Source organism: Nannospalax galili, unplaced genomic scaffold (assembly GCF_000622305.1).
Source record: "Nannospalax galili isolate Female #2095 unplaced genomic scaffold, S.galili_v1.0 scaffold281, whole genome shotgun sequence".
NCBI classification, from domain to species: Eukaryota; Metazoa; Chordata; class Mammalia; order Rodentia; family Spalacidae; genus Nannospalax; species Nannospalax galili.
The window spans coordinates 11,213,060-11,225,241 of NW_008349068.1; the positions used below are offsets into that span (position 1 = coordinate 11,213,060).

Sequence of the window (12,182 nt, forward strand, 5' to 3'; positions counted from 1 at the left end):
CTAGCTTTGGTATTAGAGTGATGCTGGCTCATAGAAGGAATTTGGGAGTTCTCCCTCTGTTTCTATCCTTTTGAATAATTTAAGTAATATTGGTTGGAGGTCTTCTTTAACTGTCCGGTAGAATTCTGTTGTAAATCCATCTGGGCCTGGTTTTGTTTTTTTTTTTTTCAGTTGGGAGGCTTTGTATTACTGTTTCAATTTCCTTATATGTTATGGGTCTGTTTAAACTGTTGATTTCCTCTTGGTTTAACTTTGGTGGGTCCCATGATTTCAGATACCCATCAATTTCTTTTAGATTTTCAGATTTAGTAGCATGAAGGTTTTTAACTATTCCCTTATAATGGTCTGAATCTTTTGGGTGTCTGTTGTGATGTTTCCCCTCATCTCTGATTTTGTTGATTTGGAGGTGCTCTTTCTTTCTTTTGGTTAACTGGGTAAGGGTCTGTCTATCTTGTTTAACTTTTCAAAGAAGCAGCTCTTAGATTTATTGATTCTTTTTATTGTTTTCTTTGTTTCTGTTTCATTAATTTCTGCTCTGATTTTCATTATTTCTTCTCTTCTGCTGTGTCTGGCTTTCATTTGTTCTTGCCTTTCCAGTGTCTTGAGCTGCAGTGTTAGATCATTTATCTGGGCTTTTTCTAATTTTTTGATGTAGGCACTTAGAGCTATAAACTTCCTCTTTTGACTGTTTTTAATGTGTCCCAGAGGTTGTATTGTGTTGTAGTGTCCTTTTCGTTGAATTCCAGGAATTCTTTTCTTTCTTAATTTCTCCTTTGACCCTCTCATTGTTTAGGAGTGTGTTGTTTAATCACCACGAGTTCATGTAGTGACTAGGGCTTTGTCCAGTGTTGATTTTGAGCTTTATTGCATTGTGATCCGATAGAAGGAATGGAATTATTTCAATTTTTTTGTATTTGCTGAGGTTTGTTTTGTGGCCCAGTATGTGGTCAATTTTTGAAAAAGTTTCATGGGGTGCTGTGTAGAAAGTGTATTCTTTGGTGCTTGGGTGGAATATTTGAAAGCTGTCGAATGTTAGGTCCATTTGCTGCATGGTATCTAATTCAGATGTCTCTCTGTTTATTCTTTATCCAGTTGACCTGTCTAATGAAGACAATGGGGTATTGAAGTCCCCTATTATTACTGAGTTGGTGTTAATCTGTGTCTTAAAGTCCTGTAGTGTTGTTTTTATGAATTTGGGTGCACCAGAGTTTGGTACATGAAAAAAGAGTTTGGTGCATGTGTGTTCAGGATTGTAATATCTTCTTAGTTAATTGTTCCTTTGATCAGAATGAAGTGACCCTCCTTATCTCTTCTTATGGTTTTACTTTGAAGTCTGAAGTCTATGATATTAGAATTTCAACACCTGCTCATTTCTTAGTGCCATTGGCTTGAAATACTCTTTTCCATCCTTTTACATTAAGGTAGTGCCTGTCTTTGAAGGTGAGATGGGTTTCATGTAGACAGCAAAGAGATAGATTTTGTTTCTTAATCCATTTACTTAGCCTGTGTCTTTTGACTGGGGAGTTCAGTCCATTGATATTTAAGGTTATTGAAATATATGTATTGGTTGCCATCATTTTGATTGCTGTTTGTGTGTTCTCTGTCTAATTTTGTGTTTTCTAGATTATAACTTTATTTTCTTTTGTTTCCCCTGGGATATAGTTGTTTCTCTCTCTGCTCTCTGTATGGCTTCAAGTATTCCTTGACAGGCTGGTTTTGTGGACATGTATTTTTTTCAGGCTATTTAAGTCATGAAAGATTTTTCTTCCCCCTCAAGTATAAAAGTCATTTTTGCTGGGTAATGTATTCTGGGCTGGCATCTATTGTCATGTAGAACTGGAAATACCTTGGTCCCAGCTCTTCTTGCTTTCATAGTTGCATTGATAAGTCAGCTGTAATTCTGATGGGCTTTCCTTTGTATGTGACTTGTTTTTCTTTTGCTGCTTTCAGTATTCTCTCTTTGTTCTGTACATTTAGTATTTTTACTATGATATCTTGTGGGGAGTTTCTTTTCTGATTCTATTTGGTGTTCTATGTGCTTTCCTGTATTTGTACGGGGATGTCTTTCCTTAATTTTGGGAAATTCTCTTCTACAATCCTGTTTAAGAGCTGTTCAATACCATTAACCTGAAATTCTTCTCCTTCCTCTATGCCTATGATCTTTAGATTTGGTCTTTTCATGGTGTCCCACATCTCTTGCATATTCCACTCCCATGTTTTTAAAAAAATTTTTCCATAGTCTTTGCTTGAGTGGTCCAATTCTTCAACTTTATTCTCCAGTGTTGATATTCTGTTTTCTATTTCATTCATTCTAGAGGTGAGGCTTGATCATATTTATGATTGTTCTTTTAAATTCTGTGTCCTGGGTTATCTCTAGGACTCTTCTACTGGAACTCTTCTACAGGACTGGTGGAGTTTGGCGGGGACATAGTGTTTTGGCTTTCCTTATTATTATTCTTTCCTTGTGATTTTGGCATGTAAATTTTGTTGTTTATGACTCTGATATGAGGATTAAGTTGAAGTATGCCTCTATTTGTATTATCTGCATGCCTAGATCCTTTCTTTATTGGTAATGTAAACCTGGTTGGTACAGGGTTTAGGTTCTCTCAGGTTTAATTTGGAGGGAATTGATGACTTCAGATCAGCTATTCAGGAGTACCTATAGATGCCCAATTCAGGTTCCAGCCAGTTACATTCAGGCTTCCTTTACCATGTGGAGGCAGGATCTGGGTGGTCTCAGGCTGTCCCCTGTGTTCTCAAGCCCTCTGCCAGAGGGAAGCCAGAGGGAGGCCAGAGGAAGGCCAAAACTCAGCCCTGTCTGTCAGTCTGCTGTGAACAGAGCGGCTACACTGATGGATAGCCAAACCCACTCTTTCAGGTGCCTACTAGGATCTCAGCCTTAGTCTACCAAAGCCAGATCTGCCTGAGGCCTTGGGAGGGGCCTCACCAAATCCCAGGTAGGGGGATGGGTATGGAGCAATTAGGGGAAGCTCACCTCCTGGAGGCAGGATCCTGGGGCTCTCAGGCAGTCCCCTGCTGTCTCAGGCCTTTTGCCTGAGGGAGTCCTGAGGGAGGCCAGAACTCAGCACTCTCTGGAGGCCTGCTGTGATCAGAGCAGTGATGGAGGTCTGAACCCACCCTCTCAGGCAGTCTACATGAGACTGTTGATGCCTTTTCTCCATAAGCACCTTCTGGCAGGGAGTTAGCTTCCAGCTCAGTTCCCACCAAATGGGTCTCTTAATAATTCTTTTCATGAAAAGCTGTGTTTACATAAAGTGTAAATCCAATATAATTTTCTATGTCTATGAGTCAAGCAGATCTTAGATCTCAATTCTGTTAGTTTATAGAACAAATAAGCAATTAAGTCTAGAAATATACTTCATATATGAGGAACTAGTAGAAATTATGGCTGTCCGTTTTATTGCTGTCAGTCTTTTTGCCTGAGCCTAATTTGATATAGTAAGGAATGCTTCAGTAATAGCTTTAAAATATATTAAAACTATTTTATACAGTGTATACTAGAAATGTTAAAGAATAATCAGGATTGCAGTAATATTAAATCAAAAATGCTTAAATGTGTTTGGGAAACAGCAGATTGCAAATGTCCCACTTTTCTGTAAAATCTAAAGCCACAAGAATGCAAACAAAAATAAAGGTCAAGAAAGTGAACAAATATATAAGTAAGGTTTTCCTTGGCTCAGGTAATTTTTGTACTTAGGTTTTGAATGTCAATTAGCTCAAGCAAGTCTTGCTGATAAATGTCAGTTGTCAGTCATCCACAGGTAGTGATGTGTGAGATTTGTCAGCAGGTAATGGGCCAGTTGAGTGATGAAGGAAATAATGAGGCATGGAAGCCTCAGCCAAGCTTCCCCACCTCTTGTAAATTCCTTCCCATAAGGGAAATTAAGAAAATAAAAGAAATGCCTCATTAGAATTAGTTTCAGTTGACTTCACTTTTAGTAAATTCTAGCTTACAACATTAATCTTTTATTGTTGAATTTTGAAAAATTAATGTAAATGATCATTGACTTACCATTTCCCAAAAGAATTGATTATTGAACACAATACTTAGAAAACACCCAACTTCACAGTAAAATTTTTATTTGAATTAAATATTTATACCAAGTTTCTTGATATATAACAATGATATTTGACAGACTTTGAGCCCAAAAAATGTCTAAACTAATCAGACTTGTTTTATATCTCTACAAACAAAATATAGTCTTATTTTTCTCATATTTCTTATTACATTATATTAGGTATGTTGCTAGAGTTAATGAAATATTTTATTTTGTGTCTTTGGTTTCTTCTTTTTATTTCTGAAGTTTGCTAATTTTATGTCATTTGTCAAATGTAATCATTTGTAGTAATAAAACTTCTTTACCATTGAATTATCCTTCTGGCTTATATATCTATCTACTCACCCACATATTCATCTTTATCATCTCAACATAATCATAAGCACTATTAATGATAATTGCACCATCTCAATTCTATTTCTATCATTAATTAACATAGATGATAAAGGTAATTAATGATAAATGTATGTTCTCTGTTCCAATAGTTTTATTACTTATGTCTCACCTCAACATAATTCACATATTTATCCTCTAGCTTTTACAAAGGATATTTGTGTGTGTGTGTGTGTGTGTGTGTGTGCATGTTTATGAAGGTACACACACATGTGCTCTGAGTGTGGAGGTGAAGGTCAGCCTCAAGTGTTGCTCCACAGATGCTGTGAGGTTTAGTGTTATTTGACAATTTGACAGAATTTGGGAGATGGACCTCTGGACATGTGTGTGGGAGAATATCTTGATTACCCACTGAGATAGAATGCCTCCCCACTGTAGATGGCACCATTCCCTGGCTGAAATCCTGGACCTTATTCTTGGATAAAGGGAACCAAGCAGCAGTATGCAGTGTGACCAATTATTTCAACCTTCTTCCACTTTTATTTCCCTACAGTGTTGGATAATAACCTTGAACTGTGAGCCAGAATAAACACTTTCTATATTAAGTTGATGTTATTAGGGTATATATTAGATCACTAGGAAAAGAAACTAAGATAGGTGCCATATGCTCTGTTTTATTGACATGGTTTCTCATTTACCTAGAGCTCACCAAGTATGTGTAGGCTGGCAGGCCAGTGATCTCAGATCTGCCTTTCTGCATCTCCCCAAGACCAGGGTTTCAACTGCTTACCACCACTTCTGATTATTTTATATGGGTTCTAAGGATCAGACTCCTCCTACTTGCACAATGAGCACTTCACTGATACAACTATCTCCCTGGCTCCAAATCACGTAGTTTTTTTTATTTATGTTGTTTTCTTACAGCAGTATGTCTCTGGAGTAGATTGATTATATTCTATTCATGTCCCGACCCGCGAGACAGTCACAACTTAACATATTGCTTGATACAGACCAGACACTTAAATGATGATGAGTTATTTGTCTGAGTGAATAACTTGAATTTCCAGTTCAAAACTCTGTGGGGGGGTAATTCCCATAAACAATAGTTTGATGGAAAGCAAAGAATAATATAAAAAAGAAGACCTATGTTAATTAGCCTGAATTTACCTGTGGCCTAGGAGAAACTTAGGTACTTAGAGGTTCATGTAGAAGTGACCCAAATAGATCCCCTGGTTTCCTCATATGGGTAGAAGCATGGGATGCGTAACTGATACATCCTTGAAATGAAATGAACCATCATGTTCCGTAATTTGAAAACAAGAAGACTATATACTTAACTGGACTACAAAGCAAGGACCTATATTACTATTTTCCTTGAGGCAAATGAAGATGGTGAGCAGTTAACTGAATGTGGAACTGGAATTCTGCATAGTAACAGCATACTAAAATCAAGACGGCTTCCGTCATCTCCAAAGGGGTATATTAAAACTGTCATTTGATTAATATAGAATTATTTTATAATAGATAGTGAAAGTATTCAAATGTGCTTACTCACCAGTTGTAATTACCATGGGCCACTAACCACAGACAGTAAAAATAGCAACAGAGATAGTTAATGTTTATTAAAGATGTACCAGATGCCAAGACTGTGATGCATTCTTGATAAGGATTATGTTACCTATCACTCACAACAGTCTCTAAAATAGGTAAGATTTGGGTCATAATTTATAGGTCAGAAAATATGACTTCAAAAGAATGTTAAATAGCTTCTCTAAGTTCACATATCAGTACACAGTGGAGGTGAATTGTTAACGAAGGAATGATTTTCAGCCCTGACTTTCGCTTTACATAGGGAACTTTAAGCTAAGTGCTACTGTTAAAGCCTTACTCTCAGAAATTGTTATTCAATTTGTTTGGGGTGGGGCACATAATTGTGGTAATTTTTTGAAAAATCTGTGTAGTGATTTCAAGTTGAAGAACTGCTAACTATTGAAGCATTCTGCTGTGAGCTTAGTTTTGCCCTCCAGTTGTACCTTGTCAATACAAAGAAACGGTAATGGTTTTGTAGCTTGAGAGAATAGTTTAAAGATTCATATTACTTCCTCTACCCTCTGTGCATTGTCCTTATTTATGTATTCTACATGTACTTCATTGATTCTGCCCGGCCATTTGTTGGCTATTGTCTCCTGGAATGTGGGCTGGTGATATAGAAGAATTATGTTTTGTCTTTGCAAGTGCATGCAAGTTTGGATAAGATTACTATTACTAGGACTTTGCTTTCTTTATTGTAAATCTTTTAAATAGTTACTATTACATCTTTCTGTTTTCTTCTCAGCTTACAAGTAGGTTACAAGACTTGGTTAAGTCTTATTAAATATCTGATTTTAGTAGCTGTATATGATTTACAAACAATGCTTATGAGCTTGATATATAGAGTTTGTAAGATGTGTGTTATTTTCTGCGTGTGTATATATGAATATATATTGTTAGCAAGGGTATGATAATGAATTGAACACACTAGGTGTAGCATTTCTGAAGGGACATCTGTGAAGAGCTATTATATTTTCCCAAAGATTTATTTATTTTTTAAGTCAAAAAATAATTTATTAGCACTCGGGAGGCAGAGGCAGGTGAATCTCTGTGAGTTCAAGGCCAGCCTGGTCTACATAGTGAGTTCCAGTACAGCCGGGGCTACAGGGAGACCCTGTCTCAAAAATTTATATTTTTATTATTTTTTATTTTTTGTGTATGAATGCATTGCCTGCATGTGTGTAAGTGCACCTGTGTCATGCAGTGCCCTCAGAGGTCAGAAGAGGGCATTGTATCCCCTAGAACTGGAGTTACAGATGGTTGTTAGCTGCCCTGTGGGTTCTGGGAATCCAACCTGGGTCCTCTACAAGAGCAGTCAGTGCTCTTAACTGCTGAGCCATCTCTCCAGTGCCCCCCCCCCAAGATTTATTTTATGTGGGCTATTTATTTGTACTTCTAAAAGATGGCTTTAAAGAAACTAATCATCTAAGTTCAGGTTTATAGACAGAAAACTGTCCATAGCATTGGATACCATAAAAGGGACCAAAATAATAAAAAATTATATAAAATGTCATTTATCATTCTTATGGAGCAGGATGAATGATGTGTTACATGAAAACTAGAGTGTAGATAATGAAGCATAGTCCTAAGTCTACAGAAATTGAGAAGAAAAACTAAGTAATTAAATTGAAATATTAATGGTAGTTATATATTGGTGTAAGACTAGGGTTAATTTCTTTCTGTCCTATTATAAAACATAACATTGCTATAAGAAATATGTGTTACTTTTTAATCAGAAAAATACCTCACCTATAAAATTTGAGTATCATTTTCTAGCTCCGATTCTATATTAAGGAATCTGTTAGAATGTAACATAAATGAGGGCAAGGATTGTTATCTGCTTCATCCACTGATGGATTTCCCATGCCTAAAATATTAAATGGGATAAACTGGTTTTTAAAATTATGATTTGAATAAATGACTAGTGCAAAAGTGACCATATGCCTCTCTTTCTGAAAGCAACTTTAATGAGGGAGACATAATGGGATCATTTCCTTTTTGTGTGAGGAGCTAAACACCAATGTTATCCATCATTAAACACTGATAGCATGCCTTGGCACTGAGGATAGAGTCCTTTCTCATTGAGTTAGCTTGTTGGGAAGGAGTTAATTCACAAATGACAGACATGAGTTGCAATGCATGTGATTAAAGGACCGTAACAGAAATCACTTACCTTTAGCAAATGACTTTAAATTAGTCCTGTCTCCTTGGATTTAAGAAAAAAAAAAAAAAAAAAGGCTGTTAACAAGTGCTTTTTTGGTAGCAAACCTAAGTATTTTTGGTTCTTTCATTATAAGGACCAAAGGGGTACAAGAATTTTTAGATTTTGATTGGTGACATCAACATTAGGTTGGGAAGCTAATTGAAAAATGACAATTTTTTGATCATATAAGTCAAGGCTCTATTTCACTCCACTGAAATATGCGAAGGAAATTATTTCAAGTAATTTTTAACAGGCAACATTGAGCTTAGAAACAAAATCATCCTTGGAAATAGATATGTATCTTGTTTTAATTTTATCTTTACATTTTCTCAAAGTATAATGCAGTGTGAGGAATTCAAGGCGAAAGTTATATATAAAGATCATTTTGTTAGAATTTAATATTAACCAAGAGAGTATCAACATATATAATGCTGTGAATATTTAACAAGAACTTTTGCTTCATTTTTTCCTCTAGGATTCAGAATTCCCCATAGATATGCAACCAGATCCAAATTTGAGTTTATGTAAAGAAAATCTTTGTCCAGCAAAATTTGACTACAAGCTGCATAATATTTTTAGACTTCATGAACTCCCAGTGAGCTGGTAGGATTCTTGATATTTTATTAATGTTTTTGATATCTGTTGCTTGTCTAAACTGTGGTAGTCTTTTAGCTATTAGTGGCTGAACTGGATTGCTTTTAGACTGTTTCCAAATTGCTATGCACAGCAAAAAAAGAATCTACTTATAGTTTCTGGAGAATCTTAAATTAATTGTTTTAGGCACTTGGTGGCAGTGCAGACTAAGTACAATATATGATTATTATTGTTAATGTTAGTATTCTGGCCTAAAACAACATAATTTTTAGAGAACTTTCTATGCTTATTTCAACCTGTGAGCTATGCCTTTCGTTTATTTTACTGTTTTTAACATTGTTCCTTTTCCTATTACCGTGACTTTTATTTGTTGTTCTGAAGGCCATAATTGCATGGCCTGTAATCATGTTTGTTTAAAGACAAAAATATTACTTTGAGTTTATTAAAGTACATTGTTTTATGAAATTGCATATTTATAGATGTATTTCATTTATATCTTTTAAAATTCACTGAGTGTTTTTAAAATATCTCAGACAAGAATCTGTACACATAAATCTTAAAACACAGTTCTGTGGTACATTTAAATTTCAGTGAACGGTCAGTTCTTGTTGATAATGATGGATATATTTTTTTTATCATCGTTTAGGTAGATAATATTGTTTCTTTCAGTTTGGCATGTGAGCCAAAGTAGCTGCAACTTTTCTTCAAGTAGCCTGTGATGTGTGTGAAATTACATACAGTAAAACTCCGCAACGGCTCTTACTATCCTTCAGTAATACTAATGCCTTGTTAATTGTCATACTTTGTGTGTATTTTACCTCTATTTTTTTTGTTTTTCACTTGAAATATGCTCTCTACTTTTAATATTATAATATGTACAATATATATCCTGGACCCTAATTATCTCCAAGAGACAAAAATATTATCTATGGTGTTTAACTTAACAACATAATAGATGCATTCTTAGTATCATGACCATAACCCAAATTTAGCCAGTTCAAAAGGTCTCTTAATATATAAAAGAAATCAGAACAGTGATCACTCATACATTAAAGTTCTGGTTAGACTGAAAGCTGTGTGTATGCTTATCCATTTTGTGTTGTAACTGTATGACTTTTTTGTTAAACGTCTCTTGACAAGAACTCCATGATATTTATTCCATCCTTTGCCTATAATGCACCATCTACAATTTTTAATTTGTGGTTTCTTTAACCTAAAATGAGAACTTTAAACACTCAGAAGATGATTTCCCTACTTTTTCATGTTAATTTAATTTTCATTGACAGCGACTCTGTTTCTGTTTCTCATGCTCATTTTAACACCTTAAGTAATATTTAATTACATTGTAATGGTAAACCCAACTGACAAATAAAGAGGCTTAATAATAAAGTGCTTTCACTCTTTGTAGTCATGCATATTGTCTTGGGAATGACTGCTGGTCTACCTGACATGACTACAGAGGTCTAAGAAGTTGGACGTAGCACAGCTTACATGGTTTACTGAGAGACAGGAGAGTTTGTCAATCCAACAATTAAGTGGAAGTTAAAGGAACACTTTTATCAATTGAAAACAGGAAAATCGAAGAGAGAAACATTTACCTCTTAGTCAAAGACAAAAATCTGGATTTCAGCTTAATCATTATCTGGAAAGACAGCTGCCCTGGTAAGTACTAGTACAGCCCAGGGAGTCATTTCTCTGTCAGCATCTGCACTGGTTATTTTATTAGGAGAGAAGGGTCCAGCTAATGACTTATGCAGTGGAAAAGTGAACTGGCAGTAAAAAGAATGACCTCTCATTTCTTAGGGTAACCTCCCTTAAAGGAAGCTTAAGTCACAATGAGGGACAGATCGTTCGGGACTGTTTGTGTGCATACTTTATGTGCAGTCTGTATTCATTTCCGCTTTCTTGCACCAGGATTTCTCCTCTACCACATTTTGATGTTGCTTCCCCTGTTGTGTTCAATAACTTCTTTCTGCTCGGGCCTGTTCTCTACTATCAGTCCTTAGCTATCCATAATATAAATTTCAAAATTGGGTTTTTAGTGTTTCTTAAAATTTCCTGGGAACTAGAGGGCTGGCTCAGTGTTTAAGGGAGCTTGTTACATGATCAGACGAACTGAAATTTAGTTCCCAGGATCCACTTAACAAGTCCAGCATCCTTCAAATGCTGGTAACGGCAGCTGTGAGGGATCTGACATTAGTTTCTGGCACCTCCATGTATGAATTTTTATACATAGTTGCATATATACTCATGCAAACATACACACTCCCACAGACATACACATATACACACAGTCACATATATACATATAAATATACACAGACTGTACAAAAAAAAAAAAACAGTTTTGAGTGCTGGGGATATGACTCAGTGGGTAAGAGTGTTTGCTGTGCAAGCATCAATCCCTGAGTCCAAATCCCAAGCACATACATGGAAAGGCAGGCACAAATGTGGGGGAGGGGCAGAGACAGGAAGATTGTTGTGACTTGCTGATCACCAGCTTAGCTCCATGTTCAATGATGGAGACTTCCTGAAAAGTATAAGTTGGAGTGTGATAAAGCCAGACATCCAATGTCCCCCTCTGCCATGTGCATCAGGACGTGCACACCTGTACATACATGTGCACACCCACCACACACAAATTCACACATAAACATAAAACAAATAAGTAAATTAATTTAAGTTTTTTTTTTTCTAGAGCTAGAGATGTAGTTCAGTCTTAGAGTAACTGTCTAGCATGCATGAGTCCCTAGGGTCAGTGTCCAGAGCTCAAAAAATTGAATTCATAATCTTATTACTGTTCCATATCATATCCCAAATCACTTACACACACAGACATTGACACACAGTCTCTTGGTACTTAATAGATTTGCAGTAAAATGTTTATTGACTTGCTTATTTATGTTCCTTTAAGGAAGCAAAAAATTTTCAGTTATCAGCAATTTATTTATTTATTGCTTGATTGTCAATATCAGTAGAAAAATTTCTTCAGATATGGTTTATAGGCTCCTTAAATTAAAAATCTAAAGGAGTGGTAGTAATGACTTCAATACTGAAGGAACATAAATGATCATGTTTAGTAAGCACTAATGAGAAGACTGATTTGCTTCATGCACATTATCTCTGACCTTGACATTTCAGTAAAGCAGTGATATTCTTGTCTGACTCTGTTACACACACACACACACACACACACACACGCACACACGCACACACACACACACACGCACACACATACTCACACACATGGGCTCAGATACCTGGAGAGACAAAGGAATTTGTATCAGAACTAGTTTAACATCAAAGCAACAAATCAACCACAGTATTTTAAAGAAAAATTCTGAGGGAAAAAATCATCTCTATTTGTACAATTAGACATAAAA

General features: G+C 35.8%; 1 protein-coding gene across 1 annotated transcript in view; it reads left to right on the forward strand.

Annotated features, from left to right (window-relative positions):
* Window positions 1-12,182, forward strand: part of LOC103744491 (sperm-associated antigen 16 protein) — a 619,142-nt gene that overhangs the window by 167,121 nt on the left and 439,839 nt on the right. The window contains exon 10 of the mRNA XM_017801372.2: window positions 8,681-8,808. Within this exon, the coding sequence (XP_017656861.2) occupies window positions 8,681-8,808 (128 nt within the window). The remainder of the gene's footprint in view (window positions 1-8,680; window positions 8,809-12,182) is intronic.